We start from the raw sequence: 15,836 nt of genomic DNA on the forward strand, positions 1-15,836 counted from the left end.
ACCCTATTGACAGGGTCATATACAGGGGTATCCCTCCCCCGGACACTTATGTTTAATACACACCGAACTGCACCGTACCGGCGCAAGCAGGAAAGACTCGACAGCTTGGCAGAGGTCGGCGTTGAAAACCGAAATTTTTTGGCTCAACACTAACGACAGGAAAAGTTCATTTCAAATGACTGGGTCAAGCGTTGAGTACCTGTAATTTACATGGTGCGCTTGTAAATTTTGAATTTGCGGTTGAAATTGTTTAATGTGACAAATTCAAATAACAGTGAGTCATCACCGTGAGCGGTACCTTCCTTGAGATATTTCACCCTTTACCCCATTGGTAATCCGACAAAGTAATATCTGTTTTGTGGTCTGACGTAAATCAACTCGGGCTTCGTCTCAATATAAATACTTTTAATAACGCCCACGAACTCAATTGTGAAATGCCAAATTAAGGCAGTCACGTTTAAAAATGGAGCTATTTCCGATCAATTTGGCTTCAAAGAGGTTGTCCAAATCACGAGGTCAAAATGCGAATATGACTAATTTAGGAAGAAAGGAAAGAGGAAACATGGACCCTTGCCAGTAGGGAATTTTAATTTTAGGGGAACAAAATAGATCAAGGGGCCTCTCATTGAGTGGGTGACCACGTGATTGAAATTGCCCAATCAGAGTATCTCTTCGGGCCAATACCGACTTCCGTGTTGCGAAGTAAGCGATCGATCGATTTCGACTTTGAAGTGGTGCGAAGCAGAGTGTTGTGAAGACTACTAAAATCCGCTAGATATAGCGAAGTCCAAACAGATTCATGACAAAAGATGGAGAACGGAGAAGTTGTCTACACGGGATACCTTTATAAATCGCCACCGGAGAGCAAGCTGCGTAACCTTCGATCGGTGAGTAGATCGTTGAAATGAACATGCAATTATGTGGTTGAATGTATCGGAATGAAGCTCGACGAAGATTCTGCTCGTTAGAAAAACGCGATTCGACACACTTATTTGCCACATTTTTAACCACTTTGGTAGTTTTTGACTTGGTCCAATAACTTGTGTACTTGGGCAGTAGATTTTCCTTGTTTCTGCTTCGGAAATATCATCGAAATCATTCATGGCTGTCCACATTGCTTCTTGATAGCTCGTCGTGCTTGTCTGCGTCGTTGCTACCCACGAAATTGCTTTTCACTCTTTGGCGTCAAGAATGTGTCGCTTCTTGTTGAACCGAGTTGTTTGTCACGCTCTGCCTCATTGGTAGCTGTGTGGTAGCTGTGTGGCTTATATTATTTAACAAATCGGCCACAAAATGCTATCTACGAGCTCCAGGATGTTTTAGATGACTTCCGCAGGTACACCATCAGAATTATAAATTCTTCCGAAACTCTTAATCTGACGTTTCTTTGAGCCATTTATAAGGTTATGATAGTCGTTGAAAACATTGAATAACGCTGGATCGCTTACGGTCTATTAAAATTCTTCCCGAAATTACAGATTCGATATATAATGATATTTTCTGCAATAGATCAGACACGTTAATAAATTCGATTCAGGATTTTGTGCACACACGGAAATCTGCGTTTCCTTGAAATTACATCCTGTTCTAATTCAAGAGCAAATTTCCTTACTTGTGTGTAAGCTGCAACATGCAGTAACACTGAAAAAATTTGCCGGCTTTTGCAATAGCACGTAAAAGACAACACATTGCCAAATTTGTAATGCGATCCAGCTATTTAAAATATATTCAGTTACACTTTGCCCTTAGCTTTTTGAGCTTTTTTACACTCATTACAAAAAAGGCTTGAGTCTTGATCAATGAATTCTTGTGATGTTAATTGGGATTTATCCTTTTCCTGTGATTTACAAACTTTTGCCAAATAGCGTAAAAAATTAAATGGAAAAATATTGAGAGGAAGTTAAAATGATTGTTTTGTTCAAAACAAGTTATATTTAGTCTTGTTTCATTTTCCTTATGTCATCATACTCCCTAGAGTAGAGGCATTTGTTCATCAAAATGATGATGGAATTTGCCATGTCCAATTTGCCTTAAGCCTGAGATACTGTACCATGTAGCATGAAAATTTTGTGGGTTCTAAGTTTCGCGGATTGACCTCGATCCACAAAAATTAGTTCCCACAGAAAAAAACCCGCAAAATAAAACGCCACAAAAGTCAACTCCCTTCAGTCAAATTAAAAGCTCCGCTTTTTTAAAATAGACTTGTACTACTAGAGCGATATGTACATTGAACTTAAACAGGAACATTGACATGATTCTCCATTGGAAAAAGCAACTAGAGCTTAGGTACATATGGTAGTCTGAATCTAGTCTGTATTATTAAACCGTATTAATGGAACAGTGTTTTGTTGCAGTAAGGTATAACAGTGATATGTCTCTAATATGTAATTAGGGTGAACTGTGACTCAATGTACCGTACAATAAAAGTTGAAAATATTAAGGTTTCTTCCACTTAATACTGCTGCTTGAACAGAGAATCACAAAGATTAGATCCCAGCAGAAATTTCAGTCATGATCTCGGACCACAAAAATTTGTTCCTGCAAACCACAAAAAACTGCCAATCTGCAAATAAAACTTCCCCACAATTTTCGTGCTACAGGGTAGTCACCAATCTTAAGCCTAGTTAGGCTTTCTACTAACGTTTTGGTCATAACACAACACTTCTCGCTGAATAAAGTGCTGCAGGACAATCAGCCTCCCACGCAGATGTTCTTAGGGGTTCGTCATCCTTTCCTGCCCCACCTGGGGCTACGGGATAATGATGGTTGAACTGAACACACAATAGAAGTGTTTCAGTCACAGAAAAATTTGGACTACTGTATTTGTAGTCATGGTTTTGGTCTCTTACACTGTACTTAAATCAAATAATGCATTCCAGCCCTTGGTAAGAGCTTAGCACACAGAAAATCACAATGCCAGAATTTTGATTGTTTAGAGTTCCTTCAATACAACTTACTGCATGTACATAAGGAAATTTATATTTTGAAACTGTCTAAACAGTCCCACAGGGGTCATTTCGTTGTCCAAATGCAAGAGGTGTATTTTTGATGTTTCAGCATTGACTCCTTTTGTATTTTTAGAGGGTAATATATACAGTGTAAAGTGACAACATACTTATATTTGTACATTTGTAGTTGTGCCTTCCTTGTTTCAAAACAGAAGCAGCTTCAATTTAATAATATGCATGCCCCTTTCCTTTATTATAGCAAACATAATAACATTCACAGTATGGCTGTATGTACATGCTAATGTGCAAATTCTAGAGGCCTTCTATCACACGGTATTTAATAGAAGCAAGGGGCTCGCGGATACCACCCATGTGAAGCTAAATTTACCATTCCAACAGCTGTTCTTTCAAACTAGTTACCCTACGTGGCATGGCTGAGCAGTTGGGGTGATGGGCCTGGTTGTTTGAAAGCCAATTAAGGCTAATCTATGATTAAAAGTTAACTGTGGTTTTTATCTTGCTCACTGAAAATTTTAAAAGGCTAGCTTTAAGCTAGTGGTAGAGAAAACTCTAAGCCAAAACTAAGGGATAAAAATCTTCTGCAAGAATCTTTATTGATCAGTGATTAAACTGGCATCAAAGTACACTTTAATCTGGAATTAGCTTAATAATTAATTGGGCCTTGAACAATTGGGCCCTGGACTTGTAATCCAGGGCCGGGTTGTTCGAAAGCCGATTAACACTAATCCACAATTAAAAGTTAACTGAGGTTTTTGTCGCAGTCATTTTTTACTAGTGGTAAAGGAAAGTCTAAGGTAAAACTTAAAGGGACAAAAATCTTTTAGACAAATCCTTATGGGTTAGCAAATATAGTCGAATCAAAGTTCACATTAACCCAGGATTAGCTTAATCAGGCTTTGAACAACTGGGCCCAGGAAACCCAGGATTAGGTCCCACTCTGACTGCTAGCTGGAGTTGTTCTCCATAGCCAAAAGTTCAACTCTTAGGCCACACTTGTACATGTACATGTAAATCACCAACTGTTCTGCCTCCTGTCAGTTGGGCTGTTTAATCTGTTATGTTTAGTTTGAATTTGTTGTTTCTCATTAGTTCAGTGAAGTAAAATGTACCTTGATGTAACTAAAGGCTGTACAAAAAGTTCATTGCAACTGTAAAACAATAATGCATTCCCATTTTAACATTTTTTATGTCGTGGTTTAAATTTATTTTTGGTTTAAAATTTTTCAAACCAGTTTAATTTTTATTTTCCTTTGTGCATCATTCATTACCACAATCTGAGACAAAGGGAAATAAAAATCAAACTGGTTTGAAAAATGTTATACCAAAAACACATTTTGAACCACAACATTTACATTCATGAACATGTAGATTTGTATGGCAGTGTATATACATACATACAGTGTTTACTGGTACTTTGTCTTTTCTTGTTTCTGATCATTATTTTCTTTTGTCTATTTTGCAGTGGACAAAACGTTACTTTGTTTTGCATGCAAACAAACTTCTTTATTATTACAAAAATGACAAAGACAAACGTCCTGTCAAAGATCCAATAAAGTTGAAACACTGCAAGTGTGTTGAGGCCAATTTGAGTCATGACAAGTTCAAGTTTGTATTCAGTATTAACACAGATGAGCGAATTTACTATCTTGTGGCCGAATCACAACAGGAGATGGAAACTTGGGTTGATAAACTCACCAGAGTTTGTGGTTTCACAAGGACTGACAGGCAGCAGTTTCCAGGTGAGGTTTTAATAGACAAGGTACAGTAATATAGTTACATGAATGAACTAACCTGATGCCTGCGACTATGAAATGTCAACATTGTGCTTACCTAGTACATGCAGCTCTTATGGTTCTCTTAGTCCATGAACTTTAAACAGAGTGTTAGGGACAACATGAATTCAATCAAGACATTTTAAAGTTTATTTGTTGTCTAATAACAATGTGATTATTGCCACTCAAGTTACTGAACGCTTTTTTCTTCATAGTTGTTGGGTTAATTTGTGACCATAGTCTGGGCTACACTCTAGGACATTAACATTTGCCTGTTCATGTCATTGTATTGAAAGGGTATCACTTCTCAGAAAACCTTAATTAAAGCCCTGCTCAAAGCACTGCATTTGGAGTAGTGTATATAGGACCATTTTTGTATAAAATACTGGGCATTTAATCTTTGAAAACTAAATAAATACATTTTACACTAAGTCAGCACTATCCCTACACATTAAAGACCTGCCCCTGCAGATGAGTAGAATGTCCCAACTCTGACAATTCTGGAAAGGCATGGGGGGAGGTGGTGGTGGTGAATATAGAGTGAAGCTTCCAAAGGGGGGTGGTGGGACTAATTTACATTCACAAGTTAATTGGAAAGGGGAAAGATGCCATGTGCACACAGTTAACGTTTTCTTTCTGACTCTGCACTTTCTTCATCATTTTTAGATGTGAATGCAGCTCAGAAAATGAATACATACACCACTCCAGCTCACCCCCGACCAATAACAGCTACCAAGTCTCGTACATTGAGCCCTGTTGGAACTGCTCCATCAAGTTTGTCATCATCAGGCTCAAGCTTGACATCACCAACTAGTCCTTGTCCACTTTCCATTCCTGCACACATCATGGGTGATCATAACAAACAAAGGTCAATGAGTGATCCTCCTGAACACCCACAAGAAGCTCATCCAGTTCACCGTGCGGTAATGCGGAGGCAATCTGAGCAAGTTGGAATTTCCACATCCCTTATCAGTGTTCATGGCATGCAAAATAAGGCACGTCTCTCAGGAAATCTTACGGAAAATTATAATGCAGTGCCTTCCCCTAGACCTTTGTCTCGTCAGGATGCCTACAATAATTTACCAAGTCCCAAGAAAGTTTCACAATCCGTTTCCACTCCTGAACTTGGGATGGGGTTAGAATTTGATCCACAACAGGACAATTATGATGATGTCCCAAGTCCACGACCATGTGATCTTTCTTCTCCAAGACGGAATTCAGGGCATCACTTGACTCCTGATGACTATGATGCAGTTCCCACACCACGTCCAGTCTCTCAGGCAAGTACATGTAGCAGATCATCACAGGATGTCTATGATATGGTTCCACCTCCACGGCCGATGTCGTCTTCTAGTCAGGATGAAAGTCTTTATGATGTTCCTCCAATTGGAAGGGTATCAGAGCAAGAGAGCTATGATGTTGTTCCTCTTGTAAACCGACCAGCTACTCCCAAACCAAGTCATATTCAGTCAGATAGTTCACAGCAAAATTATGATGTTGTGCCATTGAGACATCTTTCACCAAGGGCTAATGACACTCAAAGTGTGTATGATGTTCTCCCACCAGGAAGGTCAGTGGAACAAGAAAACTATGATGTTGTTCCTCCTGCTTCCCGTCCAGTCGCCCCTAAACCAAACCACATCAAACTGGGAACTTCACAAGAAAATTATGACGTTTTGCCAAAGAGACATCCTTCTGTATATGATGTCCCTCCACCAGGAAGAGCACCGGACCAGGAAAACTATGACATTGTTCCTCCTGCACGACCAGTTGTCCCCAAACCAAGCCACATTCTGCAAGGAGCACCCCAAGAACTTTATGACGTTGTGCCAAGGAGAGAGATTCCTCATAGGTATAATGGCCAAAGTTGGTATGATAATCTTCCTACTAATAAAGCATCAGCACAGGAAAATTATGACATTGTTCCTCCTATGCACAGACAAGTTGCCCCCAAACCAAGCCTTGGTCAAGGACATACCCCTCATGAGAATTATGATGTTGTTCCAATTCCCCGACCATCAAGTGAAAATTATGATGTTGTTCCAATTCCTCGGCCATCAAGTGAAAATTATGATGTTGTGCCGCCACCTAGGGCAACACTGGGAAATCAAACTGGGAGCAGTGATGTTCTACCTTCTAATGGACACGATCCACGTTTTTCTGACATTTATAGCGTGCCTCCAAATCTACAGTCGACAGATGCACATGAATGGGTACAGGCACCTCCAAGGCCTGCCCCATATCGCCCCAGTAGAGATGCTTATGACTCTCTTCCAAATACTAATCGTCCAGTGAGTGCTGATTCTGGACTTAATGCCTCATTCACAAGTATATGCTCTTTGAAGTCTGAAGGTGATGATGGTCAGGAGGATAGATATAATGCTCCTTTACCAGCTGTTCCAAATGCAAGGGATTCAGGATCTTTAAGTGATGACTCAGCAGATGATACTGTGAATTCAAAAGACATCTATGACAGGCCACCCAGCTGGGATGCTGGGGATAACATTTATGATGTCCCTCCTAAACAAGAGAGTCTTTATGATGTCCCTCCTAAATGCAGTGATGAGATTTATGACACACCTCCTAGTGCTTCAGATGATATCTATGATGTGCCTCCATCAAACCGTAACCCAGGTACTGTACATGTATAAATCAACGTCTTTATTCTCTTACGTGTCTTACACATAACATTTTAGGTGTTAACTCGTGTAGAGCTTTGGAAATTAAAAGTGGTTGTTTGAACTCAGGGTATGTCCTCAGACAGGATGCAGATCCTCGCCAGGAAATAAAACACAAATGTATTTCATTTATTTAGTTGAAGGAAATAAAGTGTTGGATGTACATGTAAGATGGACATCCTTTCCAGGTGGAAATGACGAATACTTCCAGTCACTATTGCAAAGGAAAACAGAGACAAAACTGCCATAAGTACCCATGTACCAATCTGATCACTACTAGGAAGTTGTGAAAAAGACTATACATTTTACCGGTTTCTCACTGGTTACTGTACGTGTACATACATGTAGTTACTTTTGAAATTGTTATCATGCCATGGCATGCAGTGAACAGCTAACTAAAACCCTTTAAAATTCTTGTTAAGCCTGATTTCTCATACCTGAATTCAATGGCTTAATTAATGGTGTAATTATGCTAGACTTGGATTAAAAAGTTGACTTTCCCTGGACAAATGAAATACAGAAATAACTGTCATAATGCCTATTCCAATGTTGTTTTACAGTATATTTTTTTTGATCAAAGACACCAAAATACTGTAATTATTGCTGTTGACAGTTTGGATGAAGGACCTGATCAGAGCTGCAGGTATTGACCAAAATTAGTGTTCTGACCCAACAGAGACAATCAATAGTTGAACAAACATGTATCAATGTACAAAAAAGTATATTAATATATCAAAATTTAGGAGGGTCTAATAACAGTATTATTTTGTGCTCATAAAATGTTTGGAAGGTTTCAAGAATCGCTGCAGCTGCATTTTTTGACAACAGTGCACAAATAACTATTGTGTTGCTTTTAACCCAAAGGTCATGGAAGTGAATCCCCTGCACTTCCAGCAGTTGATCGTTCCACAAAACGCCCTCCACAAGTGAACAGAGCCATCAAGCCTAAAGCACTGACACCACAAGACCACAGTTACTGTAACATGGCACCACCAGTTGATCGAGAAACCAAATATAAAAGAAGTGCAATGCCTCAGTCTGAGCCTAGCTACGTGAATTATGGTGTAACTCCTCAGCGTCCGCAGAATCTCCCTCTGGTAAAGACTCTAGCAGGAAACCCTTTTGTTGGGTCTTTGCCAAATCAGCCAAATCGATGGTCTGTAGAGCCTACAGATGACCTTGATTACTGTCCAATGCAGGCACCAACAAGAACAGAGCTGACACGATGCTACAGTTATGACAAAGATGACGCAACAGGATTAAGAGCACCAGATAATGATCAGTGCTACGAAGACATGTCAGCTTTGCAGACCAGGAGATATTCTAGTGGAAAGAGTAATTCCTCCTCCGCATCTTCATTAGTTGATAATGAGGATGTGTATATGCCAATGGTTCCTTCACAGGTGGGTGCAGGTCAATCATGTTCTTTAATGCATTTGAAAGCCCAAAATGAGAAGCTCCAATGTGATGTATGTGTACATATACATGTACACTGTAGCAGGGTGTTTGTTTTTTTAAGTTCTTGTACTATTTATATGGTAACGAGGCAAAGTTTCACTTTGGCCTAGGTGCTGTACATAGCATGAAAGAACAGTTTACTACAGCTGTATGTATTATTTGCTGCATTTACTACCTCTCTGACTGTGATTTTACACGTATTGTAGTTGACTGGAGTAGTAATAATGATAATGATAATAATGTGGAACACTAAGACCCATGTTGTGCCTGTGGTAGTGGATTTCCTAGGATTGGTGTCAACTAACCTCAAGAAGCACCTGAAAAGAGAACTTTGGAGTCATGATTTAGGTCAAACATATACAGAAAGCAGCTTTGCTTGGCACTGCAAGGATTCTTATGAAGAATATTGAAGCCTAAGGCTATATACATTACATGCTATAGTTTGCCTTGGATGTATTATCGTGCTGGATTCTACTGTATAATAATAATGAACAGTTGGCTATTTACATGAACATAGCATGGTCTTGGATTTGAAAATGGAACTAAGTATAAAGTACCATAAAACAAATCCAAGTTGTCAGAGCAGGACTTGAACTTGCGAAATGTACATGTACAAACCAGTTCATATGTTTTTTTTTTGTATGATTTTTGTACTGTAGATGGAACAGAGACACAGAAGAGATCTTCTATATGCTGAAGTTCAGATCGTGGAAGGAGCTCAGCAGCCCAGAATACCACCTAACATGCCACCAAGAAGAGAAAACACCCATTATACATATATAAATGAGGAATCTACCAGAGCGCTGCTCCAAACATGCCATGCACGGCAGGGTCTTCGTTGAGCATGTCTTAAGTTCAAATGTCTACTACATGTCTGGATGTGGTATGAGATATTATTTAAAGTTGAATTGTGGCCAGTGAGGTTTTTGATGATAATTTTCAGGTAATTTACTAAGTTTTTGGCAGACATTCAAACAATGAAATTAAGTGTAAATATATATCTCAGAGAATAGAAAATTGTACACAAGTTTACACGTACATTTGTTGTAGATACAGTAGTGAGACTTTTTTAGTTACACTGTCATGTAGTGTGCTTGCCATCTATGGGGGCAGCATTTTTAATACAGTAGCTACACTGTAATATTTTAATGCAACTTTTGCTTAATCTCTTGATATGTGATTGAGTCATATTTTTAAAATAATATAGATAAAACTTGTAATAGGCATTTTACAGTTGTGTGCTTAGTGACTTGACCTTGGATTGGAAGCGAGGCTGGGGGTGACTTTTTTTTATACAAACCTCACTGCTTTTCGTATGTAGACCATGCTGTTCTCATGCTTACTAGTTTGCATTTACACATGAAAAACAGTGAGGTTTGTATCAAAACAAGGTCAACCCCAATCTCACTTCCAATCCAAGGCCAGGTCACTAAACACACACTATAAAATGGCTTATTGTGATTTAGAGTAATGAGCCCTGTAACAAGTACGACAAGACCCATCACTAAAAATGCATGCTCACAGCATTAATTTTAGTAGATTTGATAATTATGATTGAATTTATATATGATTAATAATGGAATATACGGATGTAAAACATGGCAATGGTAATAACACAAACGGTTAGATAGATCTCAAATGTAGGGATTTACTTCAAGAAGGTAAATCTGGGATTGTGGACGAGTGATCTTACCTAAGAATAATATTAAGGGGTACAAAATTATTTTTTAAGTTTGTGCATGTGAAAGGGGTAACATTTGGTAAATTACATGTATGATAGGTGAAAGGGTTAAGGGGATGAACCTCTGGGTTGAGTCTCTCCATATACACTGTACACTGTAAACATTATTGAGTACTCCCCACTGTCCCTCTTGGGGGGTGGGGGTCAAGGGTATTAGAAATAACACTCATTTGTTTGTTTGTTATTTTGTTTGGAATCAATCCCTTACATGCTTACATTAACATTTGTGATGAAATATGTAGTCCATTTGATTTCTTTTGACAAAAAGACATCTATGAATGTCTTACAGCTTTGGAAGAGCTGTTGACACAGTTTGCTACATGTATCTTACTGTAAGCTGTGTTAAGTAACATTGAAACATGATTGCTTATAATTCAGGATAATTTTTGTGAATCAATGTGTTCACTTGTACAAAAGTTTTGAGTTTACTTTTGCGTGATAGGTTCCCAGAATAGGTTATACAGTGCACATTGGGGCCCCAGTAACTTGTTAAGCTTAAAAAGCAATATGCAAATTCTTCTTATTGTCCTCCATATTTTTCTTATGGTACTAGGTGTGAGAATTTGTCAAATCAAGACATGTTTTGGTTGGTCATCTTCTTTATTTTCAAGACTTCTATACTTGATCAAGTAGTGGAAGAAACTAGATTCTTGTCACTATTTGGGCTTAATGATAAATGTCATATCACCTTTGCCAGGCCACAAAATTATTTTAAAAATTAAGTAGGCATAAAAATTAATGGTGCTTGAAATTAGAATTATTAGTGTATTACTGTCAACCTCAAATGCTTGCTTTGCAAGAGAATCTGTTCAGATGCAACATTTGGTTTTAAAGTTTTGGTAATGGTCAAATAAGCTACAAAGTCCCATTGCTTTTGAGGGTCAAATGTAAAATTTTGTAGTACAGTCTGTACATAGTTACTTTCTACTAAAGTTCTGCTGGTCTAGTGATTAATTCCAGTGGAGGTCATCAAGTTGCATTTTGGTAATTTGAAATGATTTTTTAGTTCCTGTATACGCAAGGCTTGTAAAGTGGTTTTTCATTACTTTGCGTCTGTGGTTGAAACCGTTAACTTGCAGTGTGCATCAGAACTGAAAACATGAACAGTCAGTTATTTTATTTTACACAGTGATATTATAATTATATTGTGCCATAACCAATCACAAGATTAAGCCACTGCAAAGAAATAATTACCATTTTTTGACCTGCAAAGGGCCCTTTGCAGTTAACGGTCACGTGGCACAAAATCCACCATGCCGGACTGCAAGCCATGCACTGGGACATCCAAAACAAAGAAAATTCAAGTTTGACTGGATGACGTTGCTTTGTTTTGGATGTCCCAGTGCATAGCTTGCTCTCCAACATGTTGGATTTTTGTACCATGTGACTGTAGCTGCAAGGGAAGGGCCCATTGTTATTGGTTTGTGCTTGTGATGTTCAGCCTTTCAAGAACTAAGTGCTCAAGCCCTCTAGTTCGCAGTATGATAATTTGCTATTATTTGAATGTTGTTGAACAGTAGTCTTTGTTATTTGTACTGTTTGCTTTTCAGTGTTTCTTAAATGGAAATATTTTACTGTGACATAATTAGAGGCAAGGGTTAGTCAAATAACAGTTCAGGGTTGTACAGACTGAGGGTGCAATTATTATAATAAATTGAAGGGGTGCCTGAAAAAAGCCCTAAGTGAGTTCTGATAAACTGCTAGATTCTCCTTCCAAATTTTCTTGTTTTTGCTTGTGAAATAAAAGGAGAATTTGACCTTACATCAAAAGTCACTTAGGGCCTTCTTCCGCACACCCCTTCAATTGCTGTAAGCTTTTGAGATTGCTTATAAGTAAAGTTCCTTAAAAGACGATGGCTGCATGCTGTGCAATTCGTTAAATTGGAGCTGTATGCAGAATATAGAATAATAACTGCAACTCTACATTAGAATAATTTATTTTTTGAGAAATATTTGTAAGAGCTTTGTTTATTCAGTAGAGTGCAGTGAGCTTTTCTACTTCCTGCCTTATTTGGCAGGATGTGAGTGATTTTTGTACAACAAAGTTATTGTATATACAGTCTATTTTTGATGAGAATTGTAGCTGTTAGTGACTTGTTTGCAAAATAAAATAAAGGTAAAGTACGTATTCTTGACCTGTTCTTTCTTGGTTTCTGCATAATTCTACATAATCATGTCTGTGTGAAAGGTGATCCACAATGCAATGTAATCAATGATTTTGGGGTAAAATATTGATGCTACTTTAATTTGCTACAACTCCTCAGTTTTAATCCATGCCTCACCACTCCTGGTGGGGATGAAAGTCGTTAGGAAGGGAGGTAAGGGACCTCGAACACTCATATGAGGCGGTGGGGGGATTAGATTTTCTTTTTGTGGATTTGGGGTTTATAGTACATGCTAAATCTTGAATAAGTTACAATTCGGGTTTGAAACCCCTCTCCCCCACTCAGTTGTTTTATCAATTGTTGTTAGAATGGAACATGCTTTGTAGAGGAAACAACATTGAAAAGGGGAAGGGGGATGAGCTCTATTGAAACTGTTTCATGGTTTTTTGCCGGGATTGTAGGTAAAGCTTTTTTTTCTAATTTGGTCTGAAGTAAGTTTTGCCAGGAGCCATTGTATGTAATTTCAACAACTAAAACACTTTATTCTAATATGTAAAAAGACTATGATGAAGGTAAAAAATAGAGAAAGAAGACCAGATTTCAAAGAATGAGGATTACTTTCTAAAAGGAATAGTAGATAATATTAATTTTGTACTCAAGTAATTATTTACATGTACGAGACTTTAACATTTGCAATACAGCATATCTCGAAACGTTGCAACAAGTGGGCTAGTCTACTTTTCCCACACGTATTATAGTACAGTCAACTCCCGATAACTCGAACCTTCAAGGGAAATTGAAAAAGGTTCGAGTTATCGAGGGTAAAATTATATAGACAAAAAAATCAGAAAATGACCTGAAGGGAGAGGAAAATTGGTTCGAGTTAGCGAGGGTTCGAGTTATCTGGAGTCGACTGTAACACAATTTGCGAAGGGTGGGGGGGGGGGGGGGGGGGAGGGGTGTTATTTGCAATTTCCTCGCAACTTGCAGGAATTCCAAGAAAACGTACCGTGTTTGAACAAACAACAAAAGATAGTGATTAACCACATTTTTGGCTGAAATCGAGGTCATCACCTTCGTGTCTGACTGAATGTTTTTCTGCCCTGGTACCAGAGTTAAATAAAAGCCTTGTTAAATTCTTGTGAGGTTTTGGTAGACATTTTTGAAGTGCCGTAAACGTCAAAAATATAACGTGCGTGAATATCATTGGAAAACTTTAAGCTACAACTGGCTCGGATAAGCTCAAGCCTTTTCTGAGGGATGTTTGAGAACTCTTGGCGAGCTGGGAATCACGTAAGTAAACAAAAAGACAAACAAACAAACAAAAAAAAAAACAGTTCAGCTTACCTGTGAAACCCCCAAACGAGCACTTTACACTGAGAGCAGTGACCTCAGTAGTGAGGGGCGAAGGCCGAACTATTGTGAGCAGCTTGTGATTGGACGAATCACTTCACGTGATAAAAGCGCGCCATATGATTGGCTTAACCAGTGAGTGCGACATTTTACAGATTCTCGTGTAACAAATAAAGTACACTATTAAAAACTTGTGTTTTACATGTGTATTTTGCCCATGTAAAGTCCAGCTTGTGATTACAAAACTCCAATAATAGAATTTTCATTAGTGAAATTTTTAATACGCGGGTCTCGTGATATCACACCAAGTTATCAAAGAACATCGTACGAACAGCGTAAGAAACAAAAGGACAAAGTAGAATAATAACAATAATTGAAAGTGTATCGAAAATTATAAAAAATGCTTCGAAATTTGAAATTTGTCAACATGTTGGCGAGTTAACCGTCCAGAAACAAAATGCTTTAGCTTTGAAATGCGCGTTACAACTCACATGAGGAGTTTAAAGGCTGGTTTCGATATGATCGCAGATCGCAATAAGGTCTGCAATCGTCTGCGATCATATGGAAACTACTTCTGCGATCGTCTGCGATCCTGCGATCGTGATCGCAGACGATCGCAGAAGATAGAACCATGTTCTATCTAAAGGCTGGTTTCCATATGATCGCGGATCGCAGATCGCAAACAATCGCAATTGATCGCAGGAGGTAGAGCATGGTTCTATCTTCTGCGATCACGATCGCAGGATCGCAGAAGTAGTTTCCATATGATCGCAGACGATCGCAAACCTTATTGCGATCTGCGATCATATGGAAACCAGCCTTTAGATAGAACATGGTTCTATCTTCTGCGATCGTCTGCGATCGCGATCGCAGACCTTATTGCGATGTGCGATCATATGGAAACCAGCCTTAAAGTACCTCACATTTTAAGGACGGTGCCTACTAATACAGAGGTATTTTTGCGCAATTTATGACTGTGCGAGAAAATCAGATCTTAGCTAGGGCTAGTGGAATCCAAAAAGAAAATTGGGGGTAACCATACATTTTTTTGAGATAATCAAGCAACAATAGTTCTAGAAAGTGCTAAAATACAAAGCAATGTATGGCATTTTTCCCCAAATTGAAGCTTTATTATCTCTGAAAATGCATGGTTACCCACGATTTTCTTTTTGGATACCAACAGCACTTGCTAAGTTCTGCTTTCTCCGCATAGTTTTAAAAAATGCACAAAAATATCCCTGTATTACACTCTGTTTTTTTTATAAGAACCTTTTTTATAAGAACGTCGAGGCTGAGATTGACCAAAATTTTAAGAACGTATTAAGAACATTCCTCAGGGTGAGAGTCGATTAAGAACGTTTTTATTTTGGTAATCTGTATATAAAATCAAGGTAACAAATGTAAATTTAATTTAACTAAAATACTTAAAGGCATGTTTACATTAAGAATGGTGAAAGACATCTCGATTTGTCATAATCAGCAGTTCTTGATACCATATCTCAGCAGGCAATACACTTTGACCAGTTTCCTGGTCGCGTCCGGTGATTTACTAAAATACATATAGTCTGTACTATGTAATTTAAGAACATCTTAAGAACGTTTTCAGCCTCAAATCGCCAAAAAATATAAGAACGTTCAGCCTCAGCTCCAAAATTAGCCGTTCTTATACAAAAGAACAGAGTGTAGTAGACACCACCTATAGGAAACCCGAGTACCTTGAGATGCGAAGAACGTATGCGTAGTAACAAAAGTAGGCCCTG

The 15,836-nt window shown here is 38.4% G+C and overlaps 2 protein-coding genes across 2 annotated transcripts in view; both read left to right on the plus strand.

Annotated features, from left to right (window-relative positions):
- Positions 1 to 462: 462 nt before the first annotated feature.
- On the plus strand, positions 463 to 12,753 carry LOC146465229 (uncharacterized). The gene is made up of 5 exons (XM_085128472.1): positions 463 to 887; positions 4,432 to 4,708; positions 5,408 to 7,375; positions 8,284 to 8,822; positions 9,537 to 12,753. Exons 1-5 carry the CDS (start codon positions 810 to 812, stop codon positions 9,717 to 9,719), a joined length of 3,045 nt encoding a protein of 1,014 aa, XP_084984598.1. The 5' UTR covers positions 463 to 809; the 3' UTR covers positions 9,720 to 12,753.
- Positions 12,754 to 14,092: 1,339 nt separating this feature from the next.
- Positions 14,093 to 15,836, plus strand: part of LOC146465230 (blastula protease 10-like) — a 532,877-nt gene continuing 531,133 nt past the window's right edge. The window contains exons 1-2 of the mRNA XM_085128517.1: positions 14,093 to 14,582; positions 14,992 to 15,761. The gene's annotated coding sequence lies outside the window, so the exon portion shown is untranslated. The remainder of the gene's footprint in view (positions 14,583 to 14,991; positions 15,762 to 15,836) is intronic.

This window comes from Pavona decussata, unplaced genomic scaffold (assembly GCF_977016875.1).
Source record: "Pavona decussata unplaced genomic scaffold, jaPavDecu1.1 SCAFFOLD_156, whole genome shotgun sequence".
NCBI lineage: Eukaryota > Metazoa > Cnidaria > Anthozoa > Scleractinia > Agariciidae > Pavona > Pavona decussata.